This window comes from Tiliqua scincoides, chromosome 14 (genome assembly GCF_035046505.1).
Source record: "Tiliqua scincoides isolate rTilSci1 chromosome 14, rTilSci1.hap2, whole genome shotgun sequence".
Taxonomy (NCBI): domain Eukaryota; kingdom Metazoa; phylum Chordata; class Lepidosauria; order Squamata; family Scincidae; genus Tiliqua; species Tiliqua scincoides.
In genome coordinates, this window is record NC_089834.1 from 8,028,509 (window position 1) to 8,042,809 (window position 14,301).

The following is a 14,301-nucleotide window of genomic DNA, read 5'->3' on the forward strand; positions in this document are numbered from 1 at the left end:
AATCCATGGATGACAGTCATAAGATCTGTTCCAAGGGAGCACAGGTTCACAGGAATACACCACCAAAAACATTGATGGAATGTCTTTTTCCTTCAGTACTAACATATTTTTCACATGCAGACTGAAGCTGATCAAATGAGGCAACAACTGTGCTAAAAACATATGTTTGAGCCTATTGTGAACACATCCTCCTCTTTCAACAATGCCTTATGGAATTCTTTTAAATCTAGACAACCTTCATACGCATTCCAAACCTGCTTCAAGACACTCCTGGATATCCACACCCTACGGCTCTAGAATGCAGGCATTTCCTCTGTCTCTGGTCTTGCCCACACCCCAAAGGCACTGCTGCAGCCATCCAACAAAAGCAGCAGCCCAGATTCACAGAGATTAGTTTCCTTAACAACACGTATTTCTGTTCTGTGGAGACCATGTCAAAGAGAAATGGAGAGGGTTTTCCATTAGGAACAGTGCAACATGAACAGAGGTTCACAGGCTGGCATGTAAAGAACGGTGCAACATGAACAGAGGTTCACAGGGCGGCATGTAAAGAACGGTGCAACATGAACAGAGGTTCACAGGCCGGCATGTAAAGAATGGTGCAACATGAACAGAGGTTCACAGGCTGGCATGTAAAGAACGGTCAAGGGAACAGGCCTGACATGATGAGAATGATCAAAAGTGAGTTTAGAGCGGCAACAGGGGCACCACAAGGAACAGAACACTGCTTCTAACCCAACCATATTTCACAAAGTCTCTCTCTCTCTCTCTCTCTCTCTCTCTCTCTCACACACACACACACACACACACACGTTAGGGGCAGCACCAGAGGTTCACAGAATCAAAGACTGTTAGAGATGGAGGCACTTTGGCAGTAACCAATTCAAAACTCCTGCTCAGTGCAGGACCACTTGCTACGGCATCTGTGCCAGGTAGTTGACCAGCCTTTGGCCATGGCAAGCACTGGCCAAAGATCCATTTGCTGCAGGCCCCAGTTCTTGGCAAGCCAAAGACACTGGGCTAGAGTGTCCGATGAGCCGAGTCACTATTAGGCAGCTTGGTGCATTCATAGGAATAGAGTGATACTGCTCATATGCATCTGATATGCTTGGGAAAGATATTCCACAAAGCTCTTGGCTGACATGACTTGCATGCACACGAGTTTTCTTGCACATAAGCTTTCATGTACATGAGCACACACAAATATACATAAATTTTGAACATTTTCATTGAAAAGCAGTACATAAATATTCTGGATCCAGGATTTACTCCTGCTCATTCACATCAAAGACACAATTAAAATGAACACATTCTCCTTTTGGCAGTCCCTGGCTTTCCTGTGTGCTGTCATGTCGGGAAAGGGAAGGAGATGGCCAGGAGATGGAGGCCAGCACATGTAGGCATTTATGGACTTCTGAGTAAAGGAATCAGCTGTAAACGGTAAAGCAGGGCAGGGCCGCACGCAAGAAGACATGACAAAGGCCAGACTTACTTGCCAGTACGCTTTAGTCTTTCTGAGCGGAAGTTTTCATAGTGTAAATCTTGAGTTACTTCCTGAAGATCCTGCATGTGTGTTCTGAAAACCAAATGAAAAACATCTCATCAAAACTTGCTTTGCCAGGCAATACTCAGCTGATTGGCAGCCACTTATACAATGAAGGAATGAAGAAAGAAGCTAGTGCCCCACACTCAACATTTCACAGAGAAAAGGCACCTATATTTATAGATCATGTCATTTCGCACAAATCCCTACCCAGCAAAAATTTCATTACAGAAAACTTTTTTTTTTTGGGGGGGGGGGGGGGGGGAGGTCTCTTGTGTTATACTCACTTTCCCTGCCTGTCCTGCACAGTTTGAAAAAACAAAGGAAGAACTGTGCCTTTCGAGACTTCACAAGTGGTCATGATGACTACTTTCCTCCAGGTACAAAGGTCTCTGAATAATACTTGCAAAGCTGTAACAGCAGGAGAGGATTCTGTCCTGCTGGGAGTAAGTCCCATCAAACTGAAAGGGGTTTATTTCTGAGCAGACCTGCTCAAGCTTGCACTGCCAACTTACATGTGAAATATTCTTCCCCAATAGTTTCCTGCATTCCCTTCCCTCCTCTATCCTGTTGTGACAAACATGCTATATGACAACTCTCCAGCAGAGGGAGATCTTGATCTAGGACTTTCCCAATGCACACAATGAGATGAGCTTCCAAGTCCTACAGCTTTTCCCTAACACGGCACGTTTCAATTGGGGTATTGCCAAAGGTTTACGGGTGTCCTGTGGAAGCTTGGAGTACAGCAGTTGAAAGTCACTGAAAATCTCTTCCAGGTTCAGAGACTCTTTTTTTAGGGCAACTGTCTGTAGTATCAAATTGTCTGTATCTCTGTCTCTGCAGGCTCTGCAAGTAGGATAGTTACCCTAAAAACAGAGTCGCAGAACCTAGAAGAGCCTCCTAGAAGCAGGAAGTGACATCACAAGAGGTGAAGCCCACAAAGGTTGGTGCGCCTTGATAAGAGAAACATTGAAAATCGCTGCTCTACATTTTCTATAGCCAGCTACGATTCACATGATAGCCAATAATGGGTCACACCATCCCTGCGAGGGCTTTGGGCTGCAGTCACATGCCTCAGTAGTCTCACTCAGGAGCATCAAAAACTGCATGGAACCAGCAATTACCCTGCACATGCCCGATCTCGTCTGATCTCGGAAGCTAAGCAGGGTCAGGCCTGGTTAGTACTTGGATGGGAGACCGCCTGGGAATACCGGGTGCTGTAGGCTTCTACCATAGTCGTTCGAGACTGAAGGTTGCCAACCATATTCCTATACTGAACACTATCTCCCGATCTTGTCTGATCTTGGAAGCTAAGCAGGGTCAGGCCTGGTTAGTCCTTGGATGGGAGACCGCCTGGGAATACCGGGTGCTGTAGGCTTCTACCATAGTCTTTCGAGACTGAAGGTTGCCAACCATTTTTATGTCAGAAGGAAGTAGGCACACAAACCTGAGTCAAGACCAATTTAATGTCAAATCAAATACTGGGGTTTCTACTTTGAAATTTCAAATTCATTTTCCTTCCAGCTCTGAGGAGCAGCAGAGATGGGTGGACATAGGCGGGCAGCAGGGCATCTCTCAAATCCATCACCTGATGACCTCATGGAAAGGTCAGCGTCAGGTTTCTCCAGCAAAGAGAATTCACTGGAGCAGCCCATTTCCAAGACTAAGTGGGTGGGGGTGTTCTACTTACACCAGCATGGTACGCAACTTCAGGAAGTCATTGTGCTCAGGATTCTCAACTTCCACCACTCCCCATGGATATAAGCGTCCTCGGATCTTTTTCCCTTTCACTTCAATAAGTTGGTTGGACCCAATCACAGCAAAAGGAATGCTGGCCTAGAGGAGGCAACAAAGCAGACATTTCATTTTATAGGATCATCACTGAAGAAACATCAGAAAGAAAAAAAGAGGGGATTTGGTCAAGCAATGATCACACTCGGTGTTCACAAGTTCGGGGCACATCTAGGACCACCGCAAGATGCCACGGGATCCTCAGCTTTCATTTATAACCAAGTGCAACTTTTCAAATACAGAATGGCACATCGCATTACAGTTGGCGAAGGGCTATAGCTCAGTGGTAAAAAAAATATACTTTGCATGCAGAAGGTCACAGGTTGAATCCCCAGCAGCTTCAAACAGCACTGAGAAATGTGGAAACCCTGGAGAGCTGCTGCCAATCAATGTATATAATACTGAGCTAGTTGGTCCATAGTTGGGCTCTGTAGAAGGCAGCCCTCCACACTCCAAGTGACAGGATGTAGGTGACCTTTCCCCTTTAAAGCAGAGGTGTGTCACTATGCTCACGGCCAAGACACAACCTTGCTATCAATACTATGATTGTTCCTTTTTTGCTACATTTCCAAAGAACAATCCTGAATTTTGCACTTCCGGGGATTGTTAAAAACCCCAAACACCAGCAAACACTTGCCTTCCCTGTCTGCCTACCCTGCTGTCAAAACCTAGATTGTAAACTATTTGAGACAAGGTACTGTCTTTTCAATTCTGCAAGCCCAAAATAATAATTAAGTCTGCTTAAAGCAACTGACAGGAGAGCCTCTGTCCCTTGGATAATTGGTACTAGATGGTACATGCTGCTTCAGGCATTTGATAGACTTGTAGAGTTAGAAGGGACCAACAGGGTCATCTAGTGCAAACCCCTGCCTTATAGCAGGAGGTCCTCCTACATCATCTCCAGCAGGAGCCTGTTGAACCTCTGCTTGAAGACCTCCAGCACGGAGAATCCATCATCTCCCCTCTGCAATATGCTCCATTGATGCTTACTATGATAAGCTTATTATGAAGGAAAGATGTGATTAGAATTTTGTCAGGATCATGCACCTAAATCAGCAATCATTCACCTTCAGAACTCTGGTCTGTTCTTTGAACTCCTCGTCTTCATCGGAGTCTGCATCAGGAAGCTGGTAGATTCTTATGCCATGCTCTGAAATTTCATCCAAAACCTGCAGGTGCGAGCAAAGAACAGAGAAAAAGACAACCATCATTTCGTGCGGCACAGGCCAGTAGACTCTGGCAGATTAATAGTATTTAAAATCTCTCCCAATAAAATCATCCTTACTTAACTGCCACTGAATTATGTGAGCCTAGATTGAAGAAAAAAAAAACAGCCAGACATGGAAAGAGGGTCTCATTATTCTCTAGTTTTGTATACAGTCCTCCTGGGAGATTAAAGAAACAGATTGCTTATACTGGAAACTGAGATTAAGCTGGCTTAAACACTCTTTCCAGGCAGAGACTTACTCGGTCATTGATTCATCAACATGTTAGGAGAACAAAAAATAGTGTTGATATCACAGCTCTGACATAAACGGTAAGAAACTTTGCAGTACCATAATAACCCTTGATGGAGATACAGTGGTGATTTGGGAGGTTTTATCCGAATGCCCGTTTGGAGTATAACAAAAAAGTATGTCAATGCCCATTGGCCCATTCAGGGTGTATCATTAACACACACACAGGAGGCTACAATCTATTTCAACTATCAAATTGAACAGTGGTATCAAATTGAATAGTGGTATCAAATTGAATAGTGGTATCAAATTGAATAGTGGTATCAAATTGAATAGTGGTATCAAATATCATCACACCTTTGGTGCAGATATACCTTTTGTAACTTACATCTGCAGTAGCACTGGATTGGACAATTGTAGGTCAGCTGACAACATACAGATTAAAGTTGCCAGACTCCAGGACTGGTCTGGAGTCTCCAGCAAACGGCACCAATCTCCAGATTGAAATCAATCCTGGAGAATTCATTATGGCATCCTTATTTTAAGGACCGGGTGGGGGGGGAGGCCAAAGGGCCCCAGGAATAGTCTTGAGTCAGTGGTGGTAACCCTAATTCAGATCCATTAAAAAAAAAAGTGCACATAGTTAGGATGAATACATTCCGTCTCTAAGCAACCTAGTACAGCAGTTATTCTTAAAGTTATTTTTCTTAAAGTTGTTTCATTAAAAAGTTGATGAAGAAAAAAATCAATTCCTGGCTGGGGCCACTGATAGTGTGGAGTTTGCACATTTTTGCCGAGTCTACGTAGGTTTTTTCCAACCTGGAAAGCTCAGATTTAAGAACATAAGAACAGCCCCACTGGATCAGGCCATAGGCCCATCTAGTCCAGCTTCCTGTATCTCACAGCGGCCCACCAAATGTCCCAGGGAGCACACCAGATAACAAGAGACCTCATCCTGGTGCCCTCCCTTGCACTGGCATTCTGACATAGCCCATTTCTAAAATCAGGAGGTTGCACATGCGCATCATGGCTTGTAACCCATAATGGATTTTTCCTCCAGAAACTTGTCCAATCCCCTTTTAAAGGCGTCCAGGCCAGATGCCATCACCACATGCTGTGGCAAGGAGTTCCACAGACCAACCACATGCTGACTAAAGAAATATTTTCTTTTGTCTGTTCTAACTCTCCCAACACTCAATTTGAGTGGATATCCCCTGGTTCTGGTGTTATGTGAGAGTGTAAAGAGCATCTCTCTATCCACTCTGTCCATCCCCTGCATAATTTTGTATGTCTCAATCATTGATTGAGATTGATGATTGATTGATTGTATGTCTCAATCATTGACTTATTTCAATGTTTAATGTTAAAAGCATTTTGATCTTTATTTAGAGGTTTGCTGATGTTTCTGTGACCAGAAATATGCTGTAGGTATGTAACTCTAGTTTATATCAATTAGCCCATGGTAAAATTGGTCTTGCTATTAGTCAGCAAGTGTCCAAACTGTTTGGGAGGAGGGCCACACTATCTCTCTGACAATGCGGTGGGGGCTGGGGAAAAAAAGAATTAATTTACATTTCAAATTTGAATAAATTTACATACATGAATGTATTAGAGATGGAACTTATATGAATGAATGATGGTCTTGCAATAGCTCAAGGCCTATAAAAGGTCTTACACAAAGTATGGCCAGCCTTTCTTCACTGCTGCATCACACACGTGAAACAGCAAGCAGTGGAGGGAGCCCTTGTCCCACAGCTCACGCAAGAGGTCTAACAGTCACCCTCATGCTGAGAGCAGCTGCGTTGGGCCAGCACAGGCTCCAGCAAGTCTCTGGAGGGCTAGAGGCTCATTGGAGACTGGGGGCTCCCCGTGGACCAAATTGAGAGTCCCTGTGGGCCGCAAGTGGCCCCCAGGTCGGGGTTTGGGCACCCCTGCTATAAGTCATTTCACTTAAAGTTGTCGTTTCAAAGAACCTATTGACAACTTTAAGCAAGGACTTGCTGAACACTTCCTTAGAGAGGTGTGGATGACTCATCGGCTTGAGAATACCTTACAGGAGAGAAAAGTCTCTCCACAAGACAGCAAGGCACATACTGACATAGGGTGGCACTGCAGCCTGCTGGCAGCCTCTCGCCAGATGCACGGAAAAAGAAAGCCCGCTTCTCTGGGCAGAGATCAGGACGATAAACCTGCAAGAGGAACAATGGCGGGAAAGCTAACGAGGGCGCTGGAATAATATCTCACAGCTGTTCACCCCAAGTGCTTTCCTGAAAGGAAAAAGAACTTGCAACGAAAACAAACTTTGTTTAAGGCTCCCAACAATGAAGGAGCATTTTTGCGTCTTCGGGCATCAAATTTTATTGGCCCCGGGAGGTTCTGTGGTTCCTAAAGATTAGACTTCCCGGGGGAAATGTGTAAATAAGTTTTTAAAACTGCGTTCCCCTCTCATGTAATCATTCTTTGGAGCCAGCTTCCTCTTGTGGGCTCTGCCCGACGCAGCTTGTGAAACTGCCTTCCAGATCTTCCCACTCTAGAAGGGTTCAAAATTAAAAAAATAAAATAAAATTAAAGTTTGAATTCCGTTGAGTCAAAACAGGAATTACTCCAAGCTGGGTTTCCTTAACAGAAGCCCCACAAACTAAGCTTTCTGCTTATGCAAAAAAACAAAACAAAGCGCACACACCAAAAAAAAAACACAAAAACCCTCCTTACCTTAGATTGATTGCCAAATGGCAGAAACATCTAAAATAAAATAGCACAGAGACTTCAAAGCTGTGCCAGAAGACAGGCTAGATTCTGATCCCCTGCCTTGATTAGAGATTTTCTATTAAGAGCTGTTTCGCCTTAGAAAAATATACAGTAGCTAAGCTTTCAAAGTTCTGGATCCACATTAAACAACCTACAGGGCTAAGCCATTCAGACCAACCGCTGACCCAAGGCAAACCAAAAACAATTGTGATCCAAATTGTTTATTTGGCCTTTAACGGCTCCTTATTAGGTAACTGTTCTGCAATCACCAGTGTGCATTTAAAGTGAAAGTGCACCTTTAAAGGCTAATGTTCTCATGTTAGCCCGCTGGCTATCAAGAGGGCCTCTTGGCAACAAAAGATTAACAAAGCACAACATTTTGGGGAGGGCTGGCTGAGCCCCTCTAGGCGGGATGCCAAATGCTGCATCACCCTCTGTTCCTCCTCGTACAGTGGACCCTCCGCATTCGCAGGTCCTGAATCTGCAGATTTAACCACCCACAGATCCAGAGGGTTCACATGGGTTTCCTCCAAAGGCTCCTTTCAATTCCTTACCTGGAGGCTTCTCCTGGGTCACACCGGACCCAGCCTCCAGAGATCTCAAAATGACCTGCGGAATCCTCTGGAAGTTACTTCTGGGTTTTGGAGGCAAAGCAGAGTGGATAGCTGGCCTGGCACAACCCAAAAGAGGCCTTTGGAACCTTCAGGTACGTAAATTGTGAGCTTCAGGAGCGGACCCCAGCATCTGTAGAATTCCACGGAAGGGGTCAGGGACGAAATCCCCATATATAAGGAGGGCCTTTTGAATTGGAACAAGAAGAGGTAGACGAAGTGGCAGAGGAAGTGTGAAGGAGAGGACTTTGCTGGGTCAGAGCATCCCTGCCGCTCTAGCCCACCACTCTTTGTGCTTCCTCTTCCACTCTGTCCCCTTTCTTCAACACAGGGAATGGAAGGAACAGAAGTGGAACCAAGAAGTGTGTGGAAAGAGTTGGGCACACCCCACGACAACCGCTTCAAGTCCACCACTTGGATGGGACAGCCCTGCTCTCATGGAGGACAGTCTATTTCACCAGCTGTGTAAAAAGCTATTGGTCCACATCACGTCCACATGGGCTTCATTGAGCTAGATTTTCTACAAACTTTAGGCTTACACGTACCCTTCTCTTCAGTCTCTCTCTCTCCTTCAATGTCAGCGTGTCCGCTTTGGCAATCACTGGGACAATGTTGACCTTGCCATGAAGAGCTTTCATGAATTCTACATCCAGGGGCTTCAACCTGCGGATCAATAATCAAGACAATCCCTGTGAACTTGCTTATTAATGACTGTATAGGTTAACAGATGTGCAGAATTATGCATGGAACGAATTGAGAAAGTTCTTTTCCTTCTCACATAATACCAAAACAAGGGGACATCCACTAAAATTGAATGTTGGGAGAGTTAGAATGGACAAGAAAGTATCTCTTTACCCAGATGTGATTAATCTGTGGAACTCGTTGCCACAGGATGCGGTGATGCTGTTTGTCCAAAGGGGATTGGACAGATTGATGGAGGAAAGGACCATCACAGGTTACAAGCCATGATAGGTATACGAAACCTCTGGATTTTAGATGCAGTCTACCCCTGAATGCCAATGCAAGGGAGTGGTCACAGGATACTTGTGGGCTCCCCGAGGCATCTGGTGGGTCACTGTGAGATACAGGAAGCTGGACTAGATGGGCCTTTGACCTGATCCAGCATGGATATTCTTATGTTCCAACAGTATGTTGTTCCTTCTATGAGGGTCCAAACCCAGAAGTACAGTTGATCTCTGAATGGCAATGGCTTGCCAAGTTCTCAGGTAGTGATCTAGCCTAGTTTTGATGCTCAGTGTATACCTGGTAGCATCATAAATACTCATCATGTATCTACAACCAAAAAGATCTCAACAAGAAGCAGGGCTCTTTCAGCGGTAACCCCAGAGCTCTGGAATGCACTTTGGTAGCCAATCTGCTTATCTGCAGAGCCAGCCCATCCAAGAGGCAGACTGAAACAGTCACTTCAGGTAGTGGATTAGCATGAGGTGCCAGTCTCTACTGATCACTGGATTTGTAAACAAAGAGGGGAACAGAGCAGAAAAGGAAATCCAAAAGAGAGGAAGTTAGCAGACTAGAGTGTCTCCAGCACTCTAGCCCATCCCTCTCTGCTTCTCCACACTTCCTGTTACTCTCCATTCCCCTCTTTTAAATCTTGGGAGTGAAATAAAGAAACACTCGACTTAACCAAACAACAAACAGAACCCCAGGTGACCAGTAAAACACACACACACACACACACACACACACACAAGTGCATTCTGTATGAAGTTCAAATTACTTGGTTTACAGCTAGGAGAGTCGGAAGGTAATTAAATTTTCCACGTCCACACAAAGCACTGGCATTACATCTGCTACGTTCCTAGGTAATCGTTCAACTTAATACATACCCCTGCAATGATTTAATATTAAATCCTTCCTGACACAGAAACAAACCAAAGAGGGAGTCATTCATCCTAAAGATGATTTTAATTGAATTGGGCAACAGACAACGCAGAACATAGCCCCTTTAATACGCTAGTTTAATCCCTCAAGCAAAAGTTATCCAACGCCAGCTTTGGGGTGAAAAGGCCCACCCTGAAGGACACAGAACCCGTTTCTTTTTCCGTACCCGTGTCCAAAGGGGGATATGAAGTAAAAGCAGCAGTGAACTCGGTTATCCACGATGTGACGTCTGTTCAGGCCACTCTCGTCATGGAGGTATCTTTCAAACTGATTGTCGATGTAGTGGATGATGGTTTTGAAACTGGAGAATAAAGAGGGGAGAAGGTAAGAAATTTGTAATGAAAGGCAGGTTCTCATTCAGGTATGTGTGAAACACACATTCCCCACTCCATTATTATTATTATTATTATTATTATTATGACATTTATCCCATCCAAGGAGCACAGAATGGTATCTCTGTTATGCACCCTCCCCCCCAAATCTTCACAACAACCATGTCTTGTAGGTTAGACAAGCTTCATCGCTGAGCAAAGATTCAAACCTGGGTCCTTCCAACTACATGATTCCCTGCCACCTTTGGGACAATGGGGTGGCAAAAAGAACAGGCACAAAGGTTCAATACCAGGATGTATTTGACAAGGACAGAGTTGTGCAGGATGCAATGGTCCTGTCACTTTAGAAACGTACCCTGTTGCAACCTGTCCCAGCTATGCAGGTAGAGCTCCACACAAACGCTTGTGGTTCAGGGAGTGGTCCATGCCCCATGGAGGCAGGACAGCAGCAGTCACTGGCTTTCAGGCAAAATGCTCCAGGAAAGGAGGCCTGAGATGATGTGCCTTTTGCATCCAACAGGCAAATGCCGGCACAGTCATTAAGTGCAAGCGGAAAGGAAGCCTCCCGCGCATCGTGGCATGCTTTCAAACGCCTGACTATCAGCCTGAGTCATCTCTTTTCTAGCACTTTTCTTTCCTAAAAGGTTCATGAGCAATGAAACAGATTCCAAGGGTATTAAGCTTACTACTGCCCGCTACACATTTTCTATTCTGATGGGCTTTTCCCGCCCCACCTCTGTCTCAGGATGGTTCAGAACTCCAGTACTTGACTAACCCGCTATTATTTTATCCACAATTTTAAAATTTACATCCCACCCTTCTCAACAAGGATGTGGGACAACTTATGACAAATTTTAAAAAAACAACTGGAAACCAAACAGCTAAAGTACCACAAGTCAGGAGAGAGCTGCCAAACTTACTAGGAAGAAAATAATAATAATAATAATAATAATCCATTAAGGCTTGAAGAGAAAGCCAGAGCAGTAGAAAACAAGGCAGCTGTCAACTGCAATTCCACAAGGGGGGGGGGGTTTCTATCATGCAAGAGTCACCTCAGAGAAGGCCTTTCCACAAGCTGATGCTCACCAGACTTCTGACAGTGGAGGAACTCATAAGAATCTCACGGGCAGTGCAATCCTAACCTGCCCACCCCAAAGTTGGTGCAAGTCCCCTGTGCTAGCTCCCGACTGTCACAATTGTGCCATAAAGCATGCTAATGGCTACTTGGGAGCAGGCTAGGTCAGCGCATGGAGGTTCCCTGACCTAGCAGCACCAAACCTGAGCTGGGAGAAGGTAAGTTTGTGCCGCCCTAGGTAGCCCAGCATAGGGGGGTGGAGAGGGTGGTGGGAGAACATGTTGGAGGGGAGAAAGGGATGTTTGTGGGTGGGAGGGGTGTGGCACAGGAGGTGAATCAGGAACTGAACACCGCAGTGTAGGCTGGATCCTAAACCCCATCCCAACAAGCGTTACATGGGCCACTCAGATCTGCAGCCTCAAAATCATGGGCATAGACTTGAGTAGCCCCATAGAGCTGGTTAGCATGCGATATGAGGTAAGGGGAATAAAACCCCCTTACTCCGAGTTGCGCCCCAACCTGCACCTTTCTTGCCCTGGATTCAGCACAGGCCTGTTGGCTGCTTATCCCAATGCAAGTCAGGATTGCACTCTTAAAGATCTTACTGGGCAGGGCAGATTTACATGGGATAAAGCAGTCCTTCCACTACACCGACCCAAGCCATCTCAAGGCAATAATCTTTAGTAAGATTGTAAGAACCTCATGGCACAGACCTCTGGTTTTACTCTACGTAAAGTGCCACATCGCCATCATCATCATATTCCTTGACATTTAAGGCAAGCCATTTAATTCAATCTCAGCATTTGCCCCAGCCTTGGGCCAGAGTTTTAGGTTATATTTTCAGGGCTCTGAACAGAGAAGTTGCAACCGAGAGGAGGGGGGAATAGACAACCACAAACCACAAGACTGCATTTTCCCAGAAAGGTATACCCAACATGTTCTCATTTCTACTTCAGCAGAACTGTAGAACAGTATGGCAGTGGTGGGGAAAGGCTGCCAAAATGTACACAAGGAAAGACCCAAGTACAGGTCATGCCTGCATAGCCATGGATTTGGGACCTCTGGTTTTACCCCACACAGGTCCTGAACCCACAGTTTTGCCCGACACGTAACCTTTGAATGTGACCAAAGCACAGCTCGGAGGTCCTTCTAAGCCTGCTGAGGTCTCCAGAAAGCCTAAAATCAGAAGTGCCCATTTTTGCTTGCCGGAGGCCTCAGAAGGCCACCTGAGGGTTGGAGAAGATGAGCATGGCCTTCCCAGCCCTCAGAAGGCCCTCTGAACATGACCAGAGCACAGCTCTGATTGGATTCAGAAGGTTAGCATGCCCTGATTTGATTATCCGCGGGTTTTGGCATCTGCAGGGTTTATGAGAATGGAACCCTGGGGGATAATGAGGCGCGACAGTACTCTGTACAAGGGATGGTCAAACTATGGGATATGCTCTTTGACATATAATGTGCAGCTTGCGGAAATATGTTGGCCAAGCTCCTTTTTGCATCAGAAGTAATATAAAAGATAGATTTAAAAATGTTCAAACTTTATAATTATTTACCAGGTATAAAGAGTTTGCTGGATTAAAAAGTTAAACATATTTACCCACCATGAACATTAAAGAATTTAAATGCATCTTAAATATTGTGACTCTCAAATGTTCAAAGTGTACTGAATGTCTCTCTCACATTAAGCAAGTCTGACCAGCCCACTATATACCTTGTATAGGTATACAGGTATAACTGTACAGGTATATAAGTATATATCATTATACAGCACCATCAAAACATGTAGCAGCTTTTCACCGAATGAGAGGGCAGACCCCTGCCCCAAGGGGATTACAAACTAGATAAGCAAAGAAAACAACAGAAGAGGAGGGGAAATAGGGATAATAGAGGAAGAACAGGAACAGGAAGGGCAGGAGGTCTGGCTCAGTTGGCAGAGCTGCCGCCTTGTATGCCTGAAGATCTGAGGCTGCCAGTTCGAAACAACCGGAAGTACCCGAGAACTGACGACACACTGATATACTGATGAGCTAACCCTCAGTGGCAGAGAGAAGTCAAGTGGAGCATGGGAGGCGAAGGGCCAGAGAGAGGCCAGACCGGGAAAGAATTCAGCTGGAACGAGGAGTTCTATGAAAGACTAGAACTATTCAATTGTAAAAATCCCTACGGGGGTTTAGAACAGCCTGCCTATGTAAACCACCTTGGATTAAAGTCTGACGACCAAAGAAAGGCGGTATATAAATACCTGTATAAATAAATAAAACAAACATGTAATTGTTAGAGTTACATACGTAAGCTTAGTTCTCTCTCCCTGTAGTGATTAAGGCTTGGTGTTCAAGCCTTCACTGCAAAGGTCGGTTTTTAAGAAGAGATCCAACCATGCAAGCAAGAAACACCGCACAGATAAAACACAGGCATTATTTTAGCATAACCATTAGAAACAAGCAGTGGTTCTCACACATTTAGCACTGGGACCCACTTTTTAGAATGCGAGTCTGTCAGGATCCACCAGAAGTGATGTCATGACCGGAAGTGACATCATCATGCAGGAAAATTTTTAACAATCCTAAGCTGCAATCCTACCCACACTTAACCAGGAGTAAGTCCCATTTACTATCATTGTTAAAATATACATAATAGCTTGTTAAACATACAGGTCTGTAACATTTCCCCAAATGCAGTCACATATCATGGTGGCATCAAGATTAATATATTTAAAATAAAATATTGAAATGAATGGGGACCCACCTGAAATTGGCTCACGACCCACCTAGTGGGTCCTGAACTGCACTTTGAGAAAAACTGCTTTAAGGTAAGTGGTATTTATTTTTCACATGTATAT

At 44.9% G+C, this 14,301-nt stretch overlaps 1 protein-coding gene and 1 pseudogene across 1 annotated transcript in view; one reads left to right on the forward strand and one right to left on the reverse strand.

The window, feature by feature from the left end:
• The window catches only part of LOC136634538 (septin-2), a 57,407-nt gene that overhangs the window by 19,658 nt on the left and 23,448 nt on the right, over positions 1-14,301 (reverse strand). Inside the window, exons 6-10 of the mRNA XM_066610093.1 lie at positions 10,222-10,356; positions 8,696-8,813; positions 4,402-4,503; positions 3,234-3,379; positions 1,493-1,576 (exon numbers count right to left, since the gene is read on the reverse strand). Of these exons, the coding sequence (XP_066466190.1) occupies positions 1,493-1,576; positions 3,234-3,379; positions 4,402-4,503; positions 8,696-8,813; positions 10,222-10,356 (585 nt within the window). The remainder of the gene's footprint in view (positions 1-1,492; positions 1,577-3,233; positions 3,380-4,401; positions 4,504-8,695; positions 8,814-10,221; positions 10,357-14,301) is intronic.
• On the forward strand, positions 2,649-2,769 carry LOC136634766 (5S ribosomal RNA; annotated as a pseudogene).